Genomic DNA, 23425 nt, shown 5'->3' with positions numbered 1-23425 from the left:
AGTAGGAGGTTCACCTTGAGCCCAGGAATTTGAGTCCAGCCTCGGCAACATAGCATGACTCTGTCTTTTAAAAAAAGAAAAAAAAGATGATGATTCTGTCTTGAATACCATGGTAATCTGAGACCACTTGGGCTATAGTTGTGTGTTGAGTAACATCTTTGTTTATAAGCATATAAAGTGAACACATTTATTTGGGAGCACCATGTGAGACACAATGAAGAGGCAGTGGTACATATAAAGAGGCAATGTCAATGTTCTCTTTTAGATTATGTATTCTAAAACCATAATAACTTATTAATGGACTCCTGCCACGTCAGAGAAGATAGAAATAGGAAACACAGAAAAAGTAACTTTTTACCTAGTAATACATGTTTTGATCTTAGGTTTGGTTTTTGTTTTTTTCATTTCCTTTTCCAGATTTTAAAAGTACATTCTCATTACTCTTCTGTAAGAATACAGAAGAAAATGCAAAGGAGAAAATCAGAATTACCTATTATCCCGTATTGAGTTCTAAGAATTACTAGTATTTTGAAACTTTTTTCTAGATATCTACTTTTCTACATACAATAAATATGTAGGAATAGTTACATAAAAGGATAGATGGATGCAAAGAAAAATCCTAGCTTACTTTTATATTGTGCTTTAGATAGCAATAATTAACATTTTCCCATGTCATTAGAGATTTTACCAAATCATAATGTTTAATACTTATAATTATTTAATCATTATCATAATATATTTAATTATGCTGCTCTTTTTGGACATAAAGGTGGTTTCCACATTATCACAGTTACTAGAAATGTTGTTAAATCTTTAATATAAACTTTTTTCATAGAGAACATTCTAGTCCTTTCATACTTACAAGTTTTTCACTGTTCATGGCTGCTTTAGCATCTTTTAGGAATATTCTTTCTTCCTGCATTCCTCAATTGTTACTTTTTCTTGGGCAGGGCATAGCCATGCCAAGTTGTAAAAACAAATCATTTCTAGCCCTCCTTTTCTGTCTTGATTTTCTTGCTAGGTGGTCTCATCACCTTAAAGACTCATAACTTTAAAAACTCTCAAATTTATTTATATTGACCCAGGTATCTCTCCAGATTGCCATATTCATATCCAACTCCATTTAGGTATTTCCTTTTCTATGTCTAATAGACTTTTTTTTTTTTTTTGAGTCAGGGTTTTACTGTCATCCAGGCTGGAGTGCAGTGGTGCAATCTAGGTCACTGTAACCTTGAATTCCTGGGCTCAAGCAAAGTGATCCTCCTACACCAACTTTCTAGGTAGCTAGGACTACAGGAGTGTGCCACCATGTCTGGCTTTGTTTGTTTGTTTGTTTGTTTGTTCGTTTGTTTGTTTTTAGAGATGGGTCTTGCTGTATTGTCCAGGCTGGTCTTGAATTCCTGGGTTCAAGCGATCCTCCCACCTCATCCTCCCAAAGTGCTGAGATTACAGGCATGAGCCATCATGCCCAACCTAATATACATCTTAAACTCAGTATATCTAAATCAGAACCCTTGATTCTTTCCTCAGTTTTTCCCATCTCAGTAAATTTTCTCCATCTGGTTGCTCAAGCCAACAATTTAGGGAACATCCATAATTCCTTCTTTCTTTCACACTGTAACCAACAGCAAATCTTATCAGATCTACTTCCAGAATATATCCTGAATCTTCTCCTCTTCTGTGTTCAGTGTTAAGCACTTTAGGCCAAGCCATTATTATATTTTACTTGCGTTATTAACAATTATATTCTAACTGAACTTACTGCTTTCATCTCCATTCTATTTTTTATAAGTTTTTTATAATAGATTAAGTTATATCATTTCCCTGCTTAAAATCCTTCAGGGGGTTGCCATTGTATTTAAGATAATTAAATACACTCCTTAAATTATTTAAGATAATTAAATCACACTCCTTACCATAAGCCCTCTTTGATCTGGACTTGTCTATCCATTCATCCTCACCTCATGACACTGCATTGTGTTCATCAAATAGGCCAAGCTTTTTCCTGCATCAAGACTTTACATGTGGTATTGCTTCCTAAGAGTAAATGCTCCTTCCTTATCCTTTTAGTATCATTTCAAATGCCATCTTTGCAAAGAAGCTGACCTTCCCTCACTATCTAAAGTAGTCACTCTGCCTTAGCCTCAGTTCATGTTCCACTCTTTATTACATTGCACTTTTCTTTTTCTTTCTTTCTTTTTTTTTTTTTTTTTGTTAAAGAGATAAGGTTTCACTCTGTCACCCAGGCTGGAGTGCAGTGGTGCAGTCATAGCCGCCAACTCCTGGCTTACATGATCCTCCTGCCTCCCAAGTAGGTAGGGCTACAGGTGCATGCCCCCATGCCCAGCTAAGTTTTTGTAGCGACAAGTTCTCCCTGTGTTTCCCAGGCTACTCTGAAAATTCCTGGGCTCAAGCAGTTCTCCCTCCTCAGCCTCCTAAAGTGTTGGGATTATAGGCACGAGCCACCATGCCCAGCTTTGCACTTGTTATTCCATAACACTTAACACTTACTATATTCTGAAATTTTCTTGTTTGTTTTACTTGTTTATTGTCTCCCTCTTCCTACTAATATTCGAGGGCATCTTATAAATTCTCAACTTGTTACAATAAATAGTAGTAGTACTAGTTTATCCTTCCTGTGTAGCTTAATAAGATTTTGACAATAAGTGGCAGCATACAGGCTAACTTAAAGAACACAGCAGACCCCATTTTTATGCTAACTAATTAAGGAGTTCTGGGTAAGACCCTTTAATCTCTTTGTCTCTTAATCTGTAAAACTGGAGGAATACCATCTTTAAGATCCTGGCTAACTCACAAATTCTGTTTTCCTTCAATTTGGAAAGCTCTCACTGTAGTGATTATTTTACATTCAAGATACCAGTATTATTTGGCCGTTTGATATTGAGGAATTACTGATATAGAAGGGGTAGCTACCTGAGGTTATCAAATATTTGTATTGCTTTAGAGTATTTTTTAAGTATTTCTGTTCCTGAATTTGTGTTAACTATAATGTAGTCTCCCTGGACCTGTTTCTTCTCTGTATAGTATAATGAGGGAGTAAGACTAGGCAGATTTTAAATTTTAAATTCTATGCGTTTTAAATTCTTTGATTCCATGAGAATGGATTGTATTTTATATTTTACTAAAATTCTCACAGAAGCATAGCCAAGTTGCCCAGCCTAACTTATTAATGGATTAATAGGAAAAAAGTTGTACTAAAAAAAAAAGCACTCACATTTTTAAAAATTAAAATATTAATTGAACCTTACATTTGGACCTTTACAGCTCTCTCTAAAATTTTCTTTTAGTTAATTTTAGATATTAATTTACTTTGGGGGTTAATTATTATCCTATAGATGCTTTTAGAAGTTTGTTACATTCTGTTCACAAAGGTACATGAATTGATTGGCATTTTTAAATGCCACCCTTTCTTTATTCCATTGTTTAATAGGAAGTACCGTTGGCACAAACTGCACAGCCCACATCAGCTATCGTTCGTCCAGCATCATTACAGGTTCCTAATGTGCTGCTTACAAGTTCTGACTCAAGTGTAATTATTCAACAGGCAGTACCTTCACCAACCTCAAGTACTGTAATCACCCAGGCACCATCCTCTAACAGGCCAATTGTGTAAGTGATTCAGGCCAATCATTGAAATATATAATGCATCATTAAGTTTTTCTTGTTATGATTTTTCCTAAGACATTTAGTTATTCAAATTATAACCTGAGGGGGGTGGTGTTTGTGAGATCTGCATGCTTTGACTTTTGGAAAAAGTATTTGGGTAGTCTTTCTTTAATACAAATATTATCTAATACATGGGAAAATAAATATCTAAAACTTAGTTAAAAACAAATCAAAATAGAATGTAAATTTAAGATGATCTCTTATTTTCATATTTCACATAAAACATATAAAATTACTCCATCACCAGATGACATATCTTTCATTTCTTACAAGTAACTCCCAAGAGCTTTCAGATCAGAATTTTTCTCATTTTATGAATTGGAGATTGTCCTAAGTAAATCGCTAATTTTCCCCCTTTTTAAAATACCGCTACATTTAAGATGCAATTTAAAATAATTAAATTTTATAGTTTGTTTTGTAGTGGTTAAGAAAATTTATTTTTAAATGATATGGTAGGAGTAAAAAATACTGCTATATTTTTAAGAGATGATTGGTATGGATCTCTTTTCTTTAATTTCCCTTCTTTTGTTTTTATTAGCCCTGTACCAGGCCCATTTCCTCTTCTGTTACATCTTCCTAATGGACAAACCATGCCTGTTGCTATTCCTGCATCAATTACAAGTTCTAATGTGCATGTTCCAGCTGCAGTCCCAGTAAGTTAGAAATGTAGACTATTTAAATCTTTATAGCAGAATGGGTCTTTGTAAAGTAATCAAGAAATATAGTTGGGGCTGCTGATTGGCTAATGAAACTGAAATTAACAGAGTACGTATTAGTGGTGAGTAGTATTTATTCACTGATATTTATCGTAATAGCATATACTATTCAAGGCAAGCATAATTGGATAGAAAACATATTTTCTTCCCCCTAAAATCTTTATTTTCCTTATTTTTTTAATATTAAGAACTATATTCCTTATTCAGCCCATTTCAATTTGACTGGATTTTGTAGGATTCAAATAATAACACAGTGTTCTAATTTTAAAATGCTATTTATGCTAGAATACTTGTCAGGTAACTCCATGGTATTTTGATTAGTATAGAAATTGTTTATAAAAACACACTCTAAATTTTTATGGTCAGGTTGAGTTTATAGAATTGTTTTGGTGGCCTAAATGTTAAAATCTAAATGTTCTAAAACAATAGTCTTCTACTTTTCTAATGAGAAGATCCAAAGGAAAAGTTTTAGAAACATGTTAAATATATAAATATTGAAAGACATAGAAAAAATAGTTAAATACCTACTTATAATTAATAGTGTAATGAACATATAAAAAACACATTGGAATAATTAAGTTAGAAATAATGCTTTTTTTTCCCTACTTTCACATTTCATAAAACAGTTTTGTTCAAACTCTTCAATGTCTCTTCAACATTCAAGTTTTCATCCTGAGAACCACTTTTTGCGACATCTAGCACAGTTTTCCAGAACACATTTTCATTTTCATCTAAATTATTTACAGTATATCACTTTTTGAATCTCTCTAGTATTTTCTTCCTGACAATCTTACCCTTAGCCTTAGATAAAAAGATAGGATTTTTTTAAAACCTTACAGAAACATGTTGCTGATCACATACAATGTAATTATTTACTGTGTAGCTTTTAACAATTATTTTTAAGAGCCTACTTACAGTAACATTCCAACACTTTTGGTAGGATTATAGACCTAGGAATATTACAAAGATTAATGTTAAGTATTCTTTTTTATGAACTAAATTCCTCCAAGTTATCTTTCTAAGTATCTATAGGTAGCATTGATTGAGGTAATTTCAAGGTAATGTGTCTTCTTTAAACAGAACTTTGCTCAAAATCATTGAGAAACTTTGTAAGGACTCAAATATAAGGTATCTGCTTCATCTTTTCTGAGGATATTTTTGAGGGGAAAACATTCTTGCCTTGTGTTTGAGATTATATGGTTATCCTGTTAAATGTACCTGTGATGACAGCAACTTGAAATGAAAGAAGAGATATACTTTATATATATACTTACTGTTTACTCAGTGTTAGGCTTAAAAAATAATGACACAAACCAAAGTGGTAAAATCTATTTTAGATTATTATTACTTGAGAAATTGCTGGGTGCAGTGGTGTACAGCTGTAGCCCCAGTTATTTGGGAGGCTGAAACAGAGGATCATTTGAGTCCAGGAGTTCTGGATTGTAGTACACTGTACTGATTAGCTGTCCACACTAAGTTTGTCATTATTATGGTGACCTCCTGGAAACAAGTTGCCTAAGGAGGGATTTACTAGCTTAGATCAGAAACAGAGCACATCAAAACTCTTGTGTTGATCAGTACTAGGAGCACGCTTGTGAATAGCCACTATATTCCATCCTGGGCAACACTGAGAGACCCTGTCTCTTTTTTTAAAAAAAGAGAAATTATTAGAGGTTATCAGCTTCTTTATTATGCATTATAGAAAATTTGTATGTACATTTTAGAAAAGCAAAAATTCATTGTTAAAATTATTTTTCATGCCTAGTTGTCACAAGTTTTGAGATTTTTTTCCTTTCAAATTCAAAATGGAAGTGTTACAGATCTTATAACAGCTATTGTGCAAATAAAGTACAAATCTCATTTTGAACATATTCTCTGGTAATTATTTTTCAATATCTTTTGTATAGCTTGTTCGACCAGTCACCATGGTGCCTAGTGTTCCAGGAATCCCAGGTCCTTCCTCCCCTCAACCAGTACAGTCAGAAGCAAAAATGGTAAGCAAGATTTTATTCTGTACATTTCTTGACCCTGTTTTGAATTAGTTTTTCCATTAAAGCTTGCTTCACATGCACAATTTAGATCACATTTTATAAAATTGTGTACTGTATTACACTATAGATGAACTAGAAAGTTTGGAAAAGGAAAGCTTCCACTCATTAGTATAGTGACTAGTTAGTGATACTTTAAAATAAATGGGTGGATTGAGAGTAAAATTCTTAATTCTTGTCACATGTAGTTTGTCAGGTTGTTGGCTTTTTAAACAAACTTTTTCTCCTCCTGGTGGAGACTAGGAGTATTACATCTGAAACTAGATGGAATCATATGAAGGCAATGCTGATATAATGAGTGGTTTTAAAAGTATTAAAAAGAATTCCAAAATAGTATACAAGTTAGCAAACATTGCACATGATACATAAAAGGGAAACTATTTTTTTCATTGTGCTTCAGATGCTAAGAAATTAGTGTTGTTTAAAGGGATGAGTTATATATTAGAAATCAGGAGACATGTATTTTAATTTCAACTTTAATCCTAACACTATTATTCACTACCTTTAGTCAAACCACATTAACTTTCCTGGGTTTCTGTTCCCTCATATGCAAAATAAAAGAATTAAGCTTTGATTCCTATAAACTTTCTAATTGACCTCAAGCTTCTCTTTTATTTTTTAAAATCAGTATAAATCTTTCTTTTACAGGCTAACATAATAGCATCAGTTAGTAGATATTAATGTTCTATATCATAATATAGCTAATAACATTAATTAATGTATCCTTAGGAAATCAATAGATAAGTAGTTATTAGACACATTTTATTGGCTTCAGTTCTTTGCTAGGAACTATGCTAACAATATGAATTTTACACATAAAAAAATGTATATTGCAAGATTTAACTTTTTTTACTGCTCTTCTCTGTTAATGTAAATAATCTGAAATTTGAACATATCTTTTTTTAACAATAAAACTTATACACCATCTGAATGAACAATTGGTTGAGGAGTATAAAAACTAGCTCATTACTGGTAGTGGTGAAAGAACCTAAAAACCTTAGTGAGAAATTTTTCACATCATAGCATGTCTAGGTCAGAGTTTTGGAAATGCTAAGATGAATCTTCTTCATTTGACAGCAGAAGAGCTTCACTGGAGATATTTTTTATACTTCTATTTACTATAATAATGAAAAAAATCAGTTAAATTTTCTATACAGTGAAAACTAAAAAGACATAGAAGTTAAAGAGACCCTGTTGTTATACACTGCATCTAAAAATATTTTTACATATTCAGTGGACTTTTTCCTACAAAGTAATTCAAAAGGAAGAAATTCAGTTTAAAGAGATATTTTTATCTGCAAGAATAGGCCGTATTTCTAGAAACTATTAAACTTAACACTAACCTAAAGAACTTTTTCTTTTAGGTCACCAGGAAATTAAATTAAAAAGAATAAAAATATATATATATATATATATATTTTTTTTTTTTTTTTGAGACAGAGTCTCGCTTTCTTGCCTAGGCTAGAGTGAGTGCCGTGGCATCAGCCTAGCTCACAGCAACCTCAAACTCCTGCGCTCAAGTGATCCTCCTGCCTCAGCCTCCCGAGTAGCTGGGACTGCAGGCACAAGCCACCATGCCCGGCTGATTTATATATATATATATATATATATATATTAGTTGGCCAATTAATTTCTTTCTATTTTTATGGTAGAGACGGGGTCTCGCTCAGGCTGGTTTTGAACTCCTGACCTTGAGCAATCCGCCCGCCTCGGCCTCCCAGAGTGCTAGGATTACAGGCGTGAGCCACCGCGCCCGGCCAGAATAAAAATATTTTGTATGCTTATATATTTTAAAAATATCGAAAGTATAAATTTTATAAATTTATATATGAAAAACAGTCATTGGTTGAAGATCCAAAAATAGCAAGGGAAGTCGCAGATTGCTCCACTTAAATTTAAAAATCCAATTAAATTTCTTATAAGAATTTCCTAATGTAAAATAGTCATATTTAGGTGATTTCCTATTTTAATTGGGATAATAAATAAGGTTGTCCTATTTTTGATTATGACATTAGAAACTAAAATAATTTCAATTCTTTCTTTTTGTATTTTTAGCTTTTCATTATGGAAAATATAAGACATATGCAAAGTAAACAGTATAGTATAATGAATAACCATGAACTCATCGCCCAGCTTCATTTATTAGCATTATACTACCGTTCTTGTTTATCTATACCTCAGTCTTCCCTCTGTCCCTGTTCAGTTGTTTTTTATAACTCTTTCTTAATGTAAAATTTACATGCATTGAAATGAACCAGTTTTACCTATACAGTTTTGATAAAACATTTGTGTAACCCATACCACTGATATGATATAGAATATTAACATCTACCCAGAAAGTTCCTCTATTTCTCTTCGCAATCAGTCCTCTCCCCCATGTGTTCTGATATTTGTAACCATAGATTGATTCTAGAGTTTCATATAAATGGAATCACTGTATACTCTTGTGTTTAACTCAACATATGTCTCTGAGATTTATACATGTTGTTGAATGTATCATAGTTCGCTTGTTTTTTATTGTCAGTGGTATGCCATTGTGTGAACATACTACAATCTTTATCCATTCTCCTGTTGATAAACACTTGAATGGCTTCCTTTATGTAGCTATTATGAATAAAGCTACTGTGCACATTCTTATATAACTCTTTCATGGACATATATTTTCATTTTCTTTTCTTTTCTTTTTTTTTTTTTTTTTTTTTGAGACAGAGTCTCGCTTTGTTGCCCAGGCTAGAATGAGTGCCGTGGCATCAGCTTAGCTCACAGCAACCTTAAACTCCTGGGCTCAAGCAATCCTTCTGCCTCAGCTTCCCAAGTAGCTGGGACTACAGGCATGTACCACCATGCCCGGCTGATTTTTTTCTATATATTTTTAGTTGGCCAATTAATTTCTTTCTATTTTTAGTAGAGACAGGGTCTTGCTCTTGCTCAGGCTGGTTTCAAACTCCTGACCTTCAGTGATCCGCCCACCTCGGCCTCCCAGAGTGCTGGGATTACAGGCATGAGCCTGGTCTCATTTTCTTAAATAAATACCTAAAAGTACAATGCTGAGTCAGAGGATAGGTATACATTTAAGTTTATATAAGAAATTGTGCAACTTTTTCCCCAGTTTACATTTCTGCCAGCAGTGTTTGGGAATTCCAGTTGTTCCCACATTCTTCCCAACATTTGGGTTTCACTATCCTTATAACTGTAGACATTCTAGGGTTGTGTGGCAGTGTCTCATGGTTTTAATTTTCATTTCCTTTTTGTCCAGACTTTCTTTGTGAAGTCTTTTGGCCCTTTTAAAAATTGCATTGTGTTCCTTTCATTATCTCTTTATAGGAATTTTTTTTTTTTTTTTTTTTTTTTTTTTGAGACAGAGTCTCACTTTGTTGCCCAGGCTAGAGTGAGTGCCGTGGCGTCAGCCTAGCTCACAGCAACCTCAATCAGCGGGGCTCAGCGATCCTACTGCCTCAGCCTCCCGAGTAGCTGGGACTACAGGCATGCGCCACCATGCCCGGCTAATTTTTTGTATATATATTTTTAGTTGGTCAATTAATTTATTTCTATTTTTGGTAGAGACGGGGTCTCGCTCAGGCTGGTTTCGAACTCCTGACCTTGAGCTATCCGCCCGCCTCGGCCTCCCAAAGTGCTAGGATTACAGGCGTGAGCCACCACACCTGGCAGGAATTCTTTATATATACTGTATACAACTTTTTTGTTAGAGATATATATATCTTTTGAATATTTTCTCTTAGTCTGTAGCTTGCCTTTATTTTTCTTAATGGTGGGTATGTTTGTACTATCATTGGTTATTACTTTTGTCCTTAATATTTCTTTTCTCCTATGTAAGTTTAGTTTGCATATCTTTTTTAGCTTCTTAAGGTAGAGGCTACATCTTTTTTTCTTTTCTAATATAGGCATTTAAAGCTATGAATTTCCCTCTGTGTACCAATTTTGATATATTTTCATCATCATTAATTTTCTAATTTCCCTTGTGTTTCCTTCTTTGACCTGTGGATTATTTAGAAGTGCATTGTATTATTTCCAGATATTTGGGGATTTTCTATTTATCTTTTGCTAACTGATTTCTATTTTAATTATATTGTGATTTGAGAACATACCATCTTTGGTATATTTGATTGTCCTATATTTCCATTTTCTAATAATAGCTATTTATTTCAGCTAGTTTGTGAAAACAATAGATTACTATACTAGTCAAGTAACGTGAACTTGTAACTGAAAATATCAATTTACTGGAGTACTAAGGGAATTGTGATTAGTCAAATTTTTTTGTTGTGTGAAAATTATTTCATACTTCAATATTGTTTTTATGTTTTTATCAAATATTCTTTATTTTTCCTGTTTTAGTAATTAAATTAGAGTGCACATTATTAGTATCTGTTTGATTTAGGAATTTTGAGAACTTTGTGTATCATCATCATCATCAGCCATAATTATATATTATTATATGTACGAAATGAATCTACCAGCCTTAGAGCATATTGTGCAAATAGTTTGGTTTTTGTAGTTTGTTAATTCATGTTCATATGTTTAATAACTGTTTCTATTGATTATTATTTGGCAAACATTTCATGGGTACTAAGAAATCCAACAGGCATGATCTTAAATTTTGAGGTTTTCCTTCCAAATGTTTTCAGTGACCATCAGGAGAATCAAAAAAGAGTTTTCTTCTTCTAAGAAAGCCATTATTGATTTTTTTCAACATGTACAACAATTAGGATTATATATCAATGAGATGTTTGGTTTGGGTTTTTTTTTGTTTGTTTTTGATGCCTTTGATGGTGACTTTTGTGCACACAACGATTATTCAGGGAATACTTTTAAAAATAATACTAGTTCTTCCCTAAGTTCTCAAGGCAGTTTACAAATACAATTACGTTATGATTGCTTTTAACGTGCTTAAAACATAATTAATATTAAACACGCAAAGTTGCATTTATTCAGTTAATATGTCTTCGTTTCTCTGTAATTACCTCACTCACCTAACAGACTTCCACACATACTTTAGTAACTCTTAAATTTAATTAAACTTATAGATATGGTGAGACTTGGTTTTCTTAAATATTCCTGTATTATTTAGAAGCTTAAACATTTTAAAATGAAGTCCAAAAGTAATCTGTTACTCCATGTGGCAAATTATTTTAGACACTTTTAGAACATGAAATACCAAATAGGTATAGTTTATTTCTAATTTTGAAATTAAAATGTCAGTGTCATTGATTAACTTTATTAAGCTTCTGGGGGCTGAAAAGACTTAAAAATAAACAATTCTATCATCCTAAATGAGGAAAGGTAAAAATGGGTTTATATCCCAGTGCACAGAAGTTTCTTAATGACCAAATAAATGATTACAGAACTTGATTTTTTTCCTGTATTATAGATAGATCTCCAAATCCATGCTCTTCCAAATGGGTGGCTCCCAACTCACATCCCCTAGATTCACATTACATGTTAAATAAATCTTTTGTCTGGTTGTCTGTAGTCCCTCACTAAAACTTGTAATTTCTTCTTTCAGTGCTTCAGTTGGATCTTACTATGTTGATTTCAGCTCATCCTTTTGGGTTCTGCATCTCTCTGTCTCAGATTTGTGGTCACAATCTGTTAATGGCATGCTGTAATGTGTAGCAGCAGAAAAATGGCGACTCTGGTAAAAGGACCTCTGGTTAAAAAATAATATAAGAGCCTCTGGTCACTTAAAAAAAAAATGTTTTAAAAATTAGCTGGGCAGGGTGGTACCCACCTATAATCCTAGCACTTTGGGAGTCCCAGGTAGGAGGATCACTTGAGGCCAGGAGTTTGAGATCAGCCTGAGCAAGAATAAGACCTTATCTTTACAAAATACAGAATAATTATCCAGACATGGTTGCATGTGCCTGTAGTCCCAGCTATTTGGGAGGCTGAGGCAGAAGGATCCCTTGAGCCCAGGAGTTCAAGGTTACAGTGAGCTATGATGACACCACTGTACTCTAGCTTGGGCAATAGAGCAAGGCCCTGTCTCATAAATAAATATATATAGAGAGAAGAAGGTAAAAAGAGTAAAGTAAGTAAGTGATATGGTAGAATTGGAACACGTAAGAGTGAGTAGCATGCCACAGCTAAAGAGAAACTTACTGTGTGTCCTAAGAGAGACTGGGATACTTTTGTAATTTTTAGATGCCCAGTGCTTACCGGAAATTATTATATATGCAATGTTTGTGTCTACTATAAATACTGAAATAAGACCTTTTCTGCTCAAAAAATTTCTTCTGAGTAAGCGTTTTTAAAAAGAAAATGTTTTTAAGAACTTTAAGTCTTTGGAAAAATAAGAACATGGTAAAGAAATGGGGATGGGAACCCACAAATACAAGATTATCTAGTACTTTTTAAGACTACAGAAAAATCTCAGGATTTTTTTTTTAAAGAATTACACTAGATCTCACCAAATTCAGGTTTAGGGGTTTTGTTTGTCATTAAGCAGATAAATCATAGATATATGTTTTCTATATTACTCTTCTAAAAAAAATTTTCTTATATGTAATATTTGTAATCAAAAAGCAATTCTTCTGAATAAGAAAATATTAATCATCTAGGAATTTTAAGAAGATTTAGTAAAGTATTTGAGTAGTACCCAGAATCATTCCTTTAAGACTTGTGTGACAAACTGAAAAATATCCTCTGTACACAGTGGGTAGCCAGTAGGTTTTCTGCAGGGGGTTTCTACTGAGAGCTGACAGAGGGCATCTTGGCAAATGTTCAGAAACCTACATTAACTTGGTTGGGCCCTGCATGGAACCTCATGTTCAGCAGAATTCTTCTGACCTGCCTCTGCATGCCAAGCTAATCAGCAAATACCTAATGAGCCCACTCCAAAGAAACAGACCCTCTCCCAACCTACTTCATTTTCATATGTTCTCTGGGGTGGGGAGACAAGACTTCATGAGGACTGATGATGCTGCAAAGACCACAATAATGATAATTAACTTGCTGAATTTAGAAGATTATGCTGTTAATTAGTTGCAAAATAAAGATAAGTAATAGAGCAGCAGATGGTAGGATAACACCCAGGAGAAGGAGGGTTATTACTCTGATGAGCTTTTGTGGCACATATGAAATATGGATCTGACTTTTTCATAAATTGTTTCTAGAGAACATTATCTTTTTTTCTTTGAACTATGATGGAGTAGTTTGTTCCTACCAAGTTCTGACAGATGTGATAAAATTTATTTTCAAGGGTGCAACATAGAACCTGAATAACAAATTATTTGTAGCAGAACACCTCTTAAAGTGAATATGTCATATTGGTCAGCACAATAAACTCTTCACCCTTTAATTGGCACAATCCATATTATCTCTCTAGGAAAAAAGTTTTCAATATAGTAGTTGAACTAAAATTGCTGAAACTTAAACATTAAGATAGAGTCTGCTTCTCAGAAATATAAGGTATTTTTGTTTTGTAAACATGTATACCTTTATGTTAAATTACAGTTATGTCTGTTTTATTGTACATGTTGAATATAGACTTTTTAAATCTTATTTAATTTCTGAGTGCTTCATCTTTATTTCTCAGAGTACCCAATCTTTATTTATGTATATTAAATTTCCCTACTGGGAGAAATTTTGATCTTAATAATGGACTGACCAATGTCTGATGTTCAACTTGATTACTTAGAATACTTAATATTAGACCAGAGCTTTTGTTGAAAATATGTTTGGTGAACTGGGAGTCAACTGACAGAAATTCTGGTTTTATCTCTGCTAACTCACTGTATGGTTCTGGGAAGTAAATTGACTTTTGGGAGTTTATCTGTGTAATGGTGATCAGACTAATGGACTTCCTTTATCTCTGCTAGCATCAAAATTCTATAAAATAAATGTCCATTATATTTATATGTGTTTTCATTAATTTTTTTAAACCAGAATTTTTGGCCTTTTTTACAGTGCTTCTAACAAATATATGAGTGGATTGTAGGTATCCTTATATTTGTTGTAAAATGTATGGAAACAATGTATAGTAATTGCTTTTTTCACCTAACTCATTCTAATTTTTTTAAGCATACATGCATTTTTGTTGTAGTTTTAAAAAAAATTAATGGGCAGTTCAGAGCAGTGTTAATTAACCCTTAAAACCCTTTTCTTGCATTTTATACCCAGTGGCATACTTTCCAAGTCAGACCCATTGTAATCAATGTAACAGCATGAAGCAAACATTAGAGCTTCTTCACTGGATGAGTACTGTATACCCTAGGGCAGTCAAGGGAGGGTAATGAATGAATACTGATGCTGCTTTTAAGTGCTCTATGAGGTAGTAACTTGCCCTACTAAAGATTATTCAAGAGAGTGATGTTTATGTACTTCAGACTCCCCTATGTGCAGTTACTGTATTTCATTAATTCTAAGAGTTAAGCTCTTCACTATAAAACTTTAAATGCTCTTCAGTTCTATGATGTTTTCTACCTAAGGACTTAAAAGTGTTTTACTAACACATAATTTACCAAGCCTCACATTGCAACCTCTAGTTACATTTATGTTCATTTTATATCCAAAAATGAAAGCCTCAACATAGTGCTATAGACTTGGTACTATTCATTGTATTTTGATATTTACCATTCTGATTATAAAAGATAGATGTATGCAGACTGACTGCCTCCTCAGACTCTCCTCCTTTGTTCTGCTTATATATATGATTTACACTTTTCAACTCTTATCTTTCTACTCTCAATTTTTATTGATCATTTTCTTAAAGTGTTCCTATCTGATTCCAGTCAGCTACTGCTTTGGTGACTAATCTAATTTCAGTTTTAACCCATCCACTTCCATATTGCCCCATCAGTTATTAGTGTCCTAATTTCCTGCGTCTTAGCTATGAATATAGTAGTTTCTGATTATTAAAAAAGGAAGGAACTAGAAATGTTGTATGGATTCTGAAAGACTCAGTGTATAACTTAATCTGGAACATATTTTACATATAAAATGTGTCTGGAGCCAAACCAATGCTTAAGATGACCCCTAAGTACATTTTGAAAATTCAAAAGCGTAGGAACTGTCCTGATTCTTTGATGTTCCCCCACCCACATGCTAAGAAAATAGAGGCCTTGATAGCTATTCTTAAAGAAATAAGGAAGCTGACATATGAGAAACTCTTTTATGAGTCAGATAGATTTTTACATGTTATATTTAATTTTTAACTCAACCCTGCAAGGAATTTCTCATTCCCAATTTAGTTATCATTATTCCAAGTTTTACAGATAAGGAAACTGAGACTCAAAGATTAATGATTTGTTCAAAGTCACGAATAATTTGAGGTAAAGTTAAGTTCTGACCCTAAAATGTCTTTTCAGCTGTATAAGACTTTATAATACATTACCTGTACTAATCAGTGAAGACATTAATACTTTACATATGTGGTGCTTTTTATAAGTTCGTAAAGAAGTAGTCTGTCAGAAAAGTGGGAGAAAACATGCCAGATCCTGGGTGACATAACTTGCCAGTTGCAGTATCAGGCTTGGTGTTTTCAATCTTCAATGGTTATTTTTGAATCATTAAGCCATGTAAGCCTCTGAATATCTTTCTTGATCTTTCCATGTGTTTTCTGGTAGCATCAAGTATAAAGTATGCAGCATGGTGCCAGGGAAAAATTGTGTACTTTAAAATTAATGAGATCTGGGTTCAAATACAGGATTTGAATTATCTTAATGGCTGTGTGGCTTCAAGCAAATGATCTCTGATTTCTTAATCTGTAAAGTGGGGATATTATCTAATTAAAAATTCATTGAAAAACTACTGATATCAAAACAACATGGATGAATCTCAAGTGCATTATGCTGAGAAAAAGAAGCCAGGTTCAAAAGGCTATGTTTTCATTTATACAATACTCTGGAAAAGACAACACTCTTGAGATCCGAAAACAGATCAATGGTTTTAACAGTTTATTTATATTTTACTATTTTCTCAAAATTTATTAGGAACAGCAAAGTATAGAATCTTCTAGTAGTGCTGTACTAGGCAAAAAGATTCAGAGATGTTTTCCAGAGATTCAAATTGTTTGTCTTATTGATATTTATTTATAATGATCTTAGGAACACAATGAAATATAAAAAATGAAAACTAGTTCTAAAGCTGAATGTGTTTGTGTTTTTTAACAAATATCTTTTTTGTTTAACTGAAGAGTATATTGAGAGTTGAATTCGGGTATAAAGTAGGTGATTTTTTTATTAATGGTGTTTGTATTTCAGAGATTAAAAGCTGCTTTGACCCAGCAACATCCTCCAGTTACCAATGGTGATACTGTCAAAGGTCATGGTAGCGGATTGGTTAGGACTCAGTCAGAGGAATCTCGACCACAGTCATCTCAACAGCCAGCCACATCTACTACAGAAACTCCGGTATGTGTGTTTTCATCATTCAGCACTCTGTCATTTTTATAAAGACAGTACAGATAGTCATCGGGGAACACCTCTATAGTCCCAGCTACTTGGGAAACTGAGGTGGGAGGATAGTCTAGGCAACATAGTGAGACTTCATCTCTTTAAAAAAGACAAATACAATGTAATTTATGTGACTTCTTTATGTACTTTGAAAAAATTATGCTGGTCATGTTATTCTAAAAGTATATCAGAAGCCTTAGGAAAAGGTATTTCAGTATACAAGTATTGAAATAAAAATACTCAGGTTACCTATATAATACTCAGGTTACCTGAGTGTTTATGTTGTAGAAAATTTTAAGAGGTTAAGTTCTGTAAATTTTATAAACAGTAACAACTTCTTTGATATTATTGAGAAATGCAGTATTCTTCAGAAATGTATATAAATCTTACGTTCATTTTCAAGTGGCAAAACTGAGAGTTCTAAAGAGTCTTTTGAGATCTTTTTTTAAAAATTATCATTGATATTGCTGTTTCCTAAAATGCTGTATGTTCATGATTACAATACATATTATATTCTAGTATTGTGATGGCCTCTCCAGCTCAGTGTATAGGGCTGTTAATTACTGTTCCAAATGCCCCAAAGAGGAGCCATTTTCTCCTTTAGTAATTCTTGTTTCTGATTTTAATATTTGCTCACTCATTATAAAACATTACTGCTTTTTATTAATTTATATAAGTAACCTTGCCTGACTTCTAGGTAATCACAAGTCTTTTAGAGAAATATATACGTATAGATTTACATATACAAATGTATGTATGTATTACATTACTAACATAACTCAAATGGCTTTTGAATTAAAATGTGTGAAATATCACCAAAGGAGCAGATATGCTTTATGGCAGCTATTTATACTAGAGACCCTTTTCACATATGTCTAGTTTGTGAGTGCTTATCAGATGATTTATATTTCTATGTCTACAGTGTATTTCTATAGTAAAGGATTATTATATTTCTGTTAAATGTTTCAGAACTTTATTTATACCTTTTCTCTACTTGAAGAATATTAGCATTGGCATTAAAAAGCAAAAGTTTTCTGTCAAAGAAACACAGCAAGTTTTAGATTGCCACCTAAGCGTAGGTATTTATATAAGTGTGTTTTGTCTTTACCGAAGTTAAGATAAACTGGAATGTAGTTGTAGTTGTCATCACTGAACAAACTTAAGGGCCGAGAGAGAGAGAGGTAGAGAGTGGGAGTGTGTGTGTGTATGTTTATGTTATAATTCAGGGGTTATGAGCCAAATGTAGCCCCTGACTAAGTATTTATGTGGGGTGTGTAAGCCAAGTATGGTTTTTACATTTTAAAAGGGTTATTTTTTTTAAAGAAATGAATATAATTTATTGTTATTATGCCTTTATTTTATTATACTAATTATAGTTTAGCTACATCTAATTTTTACTTACATCTTTATATTTTATTGTATTGGATAGAAACCTAAAGACAGGACTTTATCTGTTTGTTCACTTCTATATCTCTAGTTTCTAGAATAGTTCCTATAAATATTTTCTGAATGAAATGGAATGAATGAATCAATGGAAGTGGGGAGAGGAGTAGAATAGGAGTCTAAGCAGCCTCAAATCCTTGTTAGGCATAAAAATATACAAATGTAATTCTGTAATAGTTTCTGCTATTCTACTAGTGTTTGTGATTAGTCTTTGCTATAATGAGTTAAATAAATTAAAAACAAAAACCAAAAACTGTTCTCTCTTATTCAGCCAAATGAGTTAAAGAAAAAACCTGCTATTCTCAATAAGAAAGATAAGAGGATGAAGAAAAAATATTTCAAGATTGCAATTCTTGAAGCCAGCCATAGAAATATTTTTCTAAAAGATTAAGTTGCAATAATGTAGGTAAAAAAAATTTAGTTTAATGCTTGATCTTTACTGCAATTAAAGTACTTTATAAATGAAATAACTCTTAATTTTTAATGCTAGTTATTTGGACAAAGGAATTAAATGATAGCTTTGTATTTGTTTGTAGAGTGAGAAATTTTGGTGATTTACCTGCAGAACTTATCTTGAGACTTGTATATAAGATTTTTGCTTATTACATAGATTAGGAGAAAACAAATTTTATTCACACCATTTTAAGATATAATTAATTACAAGGAAAATATTGTTTTCAGACTTCTTCTTTGGATCATGTGCCTATACCCACAAAATGTTCTTGCCTCCATACCATTTCCAAGAATTCATTTTCTGTTTCCCGTATTCAAGTGTTCTGTGGCACAGTTTTGGGGTGTTTAGAAGCTTGGAGGTACCTATTGTTGTATAGTCCTAGACACTAGACAATATGACTAATGACTACAGATTTCTGTCTCTGGCTGTTCTGAGATAACCAAGCTGATCCACTGGGGGACAGGAGGAACAATAAAAATGAAAATCAAGGCATCTGTGATATTCTACCTACCAGGAAAATGAGCATTATAAGAATCCGACCCTTAGAAAAATAACTGACCCTAAATTTCAAAAACTGAAGAAAGCCTGCATATACCGAAGTATATACATACTTTCACTCCTTAATTTCAGAAAAACCAATTTATAAAGAAAATTGATAACACAGTGAGATGATATCTTTGCGGCAACTTGGACAGAACTAGAGACTATTATCCTGAGTGAATATCTTAGGAATGGAAAAACAAATACCACGTGTTCTCGCTATAAGTGGGAACTAAACAAAGGATATATGTAGTCATAAAGTGGTATAATAGACATTGAAAACGAAGGAGGGGGGAAGATGCAAGGGGAGTGAGGGATAAAAATTCACCTGTTGAGTAAAATGTACACTATTCTGGTGACTTTAAGCTACACTAAAAGTCCTGACTTCTGTATTAAACAATTATATAATTAACAAAATCACTTGTACCCCCTAAATCTATTGAAATTTAAAAAAAAGAAGAAAATTGACAGATTTAATATAAGATATATTTAACATTAAAATAGCATAGAAACATGGTTTCTTATCATGAATTTCAGTAGGAAGCTATTAAACTTTTTAAGTTAGTAACTTATTTATAATCAGTAGTTTTCAAAGGATTGAATAATGGAATAAAGTCTTTTTAAAAGTACACTTGTACTTTGGGAGATCGAAGCAGGAGGATTGCTTGAGGCTAGGAATTCAAGACCAGCCTGGCAACACAGCAAAACCCCATCTCTACAGAAACTTTAAAAAACTAACCAGGTGTGGTAGTGTGAACCTGTAATCCCAGCTTCTTGAGAGGCTGAGGCTAGAAGATCACTTGAGCCCAGGAGTTGGAAGATTCAGTGAGCTATGATCATGCCGTTGTACTCCAGCCTAGGTGACAGTGAGTCCCTATCTCTTTTTTTTTAAAAAAAAAGTACACTTGGAAAAATAATAGATCTATGTATGATTATTTGTATTTTACTTTTTAGTTTTTTCATATTATTTCTACATAAATGAAAATACTATATATACTTTAGAAAGAATACCATTTACTATAACATTGCATTAGTGAGAATTTTGTTGTAGCATAGCTCATTTATTTCAAGAATGAAGTTAAACCACAGAATTATTTTCATGTTTCCTCAAAATACTAATATATTCAACAAGACTTAGAAAATAAAGTTAATAGCTCTCGTCCTTGGACATTCTTAACTGCCTTATGTTAATTCACTCACTAGAAACAAATATAACAAGCTTCCATCTGTGTTTATTGTAGGCTTCTCCAGCTCACACAACTCCCCAGACCCAAAATACAAGTGGTCGTCGAAGAAGAGCAGCTAATGAAGATCCTGATGAAAAAAGGAGAAAGTTTTTAGAGCGAAATAGAGCAGCAGCTTCAAGATGCCGACAAAAAAGGAAAGTTTGGGTTCAGTCTTTAGAGAAAAAAGCAGAAGACTTGAGTTCACTAAATGGTCAACTGCAGGTATGGTTCATATATGTGAATTTTGTTTTATTTATTTCTTTTTAATAATTGTGAACATAGCTTTTTCCTATTTATCTAGTTGCCATCCAGACGTTATAGGACATAATATTGGGTTTGTATGGAATCATAGACATTGTAGGACATAATATTGGGTTTGTATGGAATCATAGTTTTGTAAATCAGTTTGAATGCTAAGGTGAAGTAATATAAAACCTTTCAACACTGAATCAGTGAAGAATTTTGAAGTGTAAGTATTTACCTGTGTAATCCAAAATGCCTAAACTATCTGACTTGAACTTTATAAAATTATGATATAAAGTCCAAACAAAGAATTTGAAAATTTAAAAATGTCACCTGGTCACTTTTTTTGTCTATTTTATGGTTTATATCACAACTATGAAGTTGTTTCGGTAGCAGTTTTTATTTTTGAATTCTTTCATTCTTTGAATTATAAATTTTGTTTCGTTTTATTTAATGTGAATATAGTGCTTGTGAAAAGTGCCAGATTGACAGCTTTGGAAACTCAAGGACACTAATTATCACAGAACAGGTACAATATGTCTAGTGGCAGCACAAATCATTTCATTGTCCTGCCAATGTGCCTCAGATACATTTCTTAGAACCTTACAGAGTATAAAGGTTCTAAGACTCCTTCCCAGGTCAGTCTTTGGTAAGATTTCCAATGACAGTATCAGACTGCACTAAACCTATTTCCTTTCTGTGTTTTCTTCCTTCTTTTGTTTTTGTTATTTTTGTTTTTTAACATTATGAATATTCTCCAGTAAAATCTTTTTTTTGCTCTGTTGCCCAGGCTAGAGTGCCGTGGCATCAACCTAGCTCACAGTAACCTCAAACTCCTGGGCTCAAGCAGTCCTTCTGCCTCAGCCTCCCAAGTAGCTGGAACTACAGGCATGCACCACCATGCCCGGCTAATTTTTTCTATATATTTTTAGTTGTCCGACTAATTTCTTTCTATTTTTTAGTACAGACAGGGTCTCGCTCATGCTCAGGCTGGTCTCGAACTCCTGACCTCAAGTGATCCTTCCACTCAGCCTCCCAGAGTGCCCGGCCTCCAGTAAAATCTTTTAAATCTAAATTGATGAACATCAATAAGAAAATTTGTTAATAAATTGCAGTTGTTATTAGCCTAGCTCAATCTTCTGAATTACCCTTTCTAAGTTAAAAATGAATCTTTCTGTATAATCATAATTGATGGTAAGAGACCAGTTCTCTCCTTAAATCCAGTAAAGATGTGACCAGTATAATTGTTTAAATGCTTAAGAAAAAGTTTTTAGCATCAAGCAAGGCATTTAACCAGATGTAAATGTTGTAACTTAAAATTTTTCATATGCAAGACAGACATTTTTTGAAAGTCTTCGTTACACTTTGAATATTGACATAGAACAAATGGACTGCCTTGCAAAATTTATTTTTAACCATTTTACTTTAATAATTTAGAAAAAACTTAAGCATGGCTTACCATGTCACATAGATTTCAAATATGTACTTATATACTAGGTTTATTAAGAAATACCGTATTATCATTATCATCTGATAAATAAATTCTTATTTAAGAACTAGTTTTGGGCTGGGCGAGGTGGCTCGCGCCTGTAATCCTAGCACTCTGGGAGGCCGAGGCGGGCGGATTACTTGAGGTCGGGAGTTCGAAACCAGCCTGAGCGAGACCCCCATCTCTACTAAAAAAAATAGAAAGAAATTAATTGACCAACTAAAAATATACATACAAAAAATTAGCCGGGCATGGTGGCGCATGCCTGTAGTCCCAGCTACTTGGGAGGCTGAGGCAGAAGGATCGCTTGAGCCCAGGAGTTTGAGGTAGCTGTGAGCTAGGCTGACACCACGGCACTCACTCTACCCTGGGCAACAAAGTGAGACTCTGTCTCAAAAAAAAAAAAAAAAAAAGAACTAGTTTCACAAGTTTTAGAAAAAAATTTATTTTAAATGAAATGGAATAGATTTAGGTACATACTACAAAAACAGCTATTCTTTACCAAAACTATTAGAATATTAATTATTGTTAAATTTTCAAATTTTATTATATTAATGAAGTGATTTAGATACATTTATTTTTTTTCTTTTCTGTTCTTAACTAACAAAATCTTCAGAATGATTTGGCTATTTTATACTTACAGGACATAAAATATAATCTCTATTAGCTTCAGTTATCTGGTCCTACTTCTTGGGGTTGTGTAAATCAGTCATATTAAAGTGATGTGTAAATCAGTCATATTAAAGTGAATGCAGGTGTTTCTTCGTACAGAAAATTTTATTAGTAAGACAAATTTATCCACATTTTCCTTTGTAACTTGGCTTTATTGTATCTTGTTTAAGAAATAAAAATGTTTGGCCGGGCGCTGTGGCTCACGCCTGTAATCCTAGCTCTTGGGAGGCCGAGGCGGGCGGATTGCTCAAGGTCAGGAGTTCAAAACCAGCCTGAGCAAGAGCGAGACCCCGTCTCTACTATAAAAATAGAAAGAAATTAATTGGCCAACTGATATATATATAAAAAATTAGCCGGGCATGGTGGCGCATGCCTGTAGTCCCAGCTACTCGGGAGGCTGAGGCAGAAGGATCACTCGAGCCCAGGAGTTTGAGGTTGCTGTGAGCTAGGCTGACGCCACGGCACTCACTCTAGCCTGGACAACAAAGCGAGACTCTG

At 33.3% G+C, this 23425-nt stretch overlaps 1 protein-coding gene across 1 annotated transcript in view; it reads left to right on the top strand.

The window, feature by feature from the left end:
• ATF2 (activating transcription factor 2) overlaps positions 1-23425 on the top strand; it is an 89958-nt gene that overhangs the window by 49747 nt on the left and 16786 nt on the right. Inside the window, exons 8-12 of the mRNA XM_020288368.2 lie at positions 3452-3630; positions 4226-4340; positions 6311-6397; positions 16669-16818; positions 20539-20745. Coding sequence (XP_020143957.2) covers positions 3452-3630; positions 4226-4340; positions 6311-6397; positions 16669-16818; positions 20539-20745 — 738 coding nt within the window. The remainder of the gene's footprint in view (positions 1-3451; positions 3631-4225; positions 4341-6310; positions 6398-16668; positions 16819-20538; positions 20746-23425) is intronic.

The sequence above is a fragment of the Microcebus murinus genome, chromosome 8 (assembly GCF_040939455.1).
Source record: "Microcebus murinus isolate Inina chromosome 8, M.murinus_Inina_mat1.0, whole genome shotgun sequence".
Taxonomy (NCBI): Eukaryota; Metazoa; Chordata; class Mammalia; order Primates; family Cheirogaleidae; genus Microcebus; species Microcebus murinus.
Note: the sequence above shows the minus strand (reverse complement) of the source record. Positions and strands in the feature narration are given on the sequence as shown.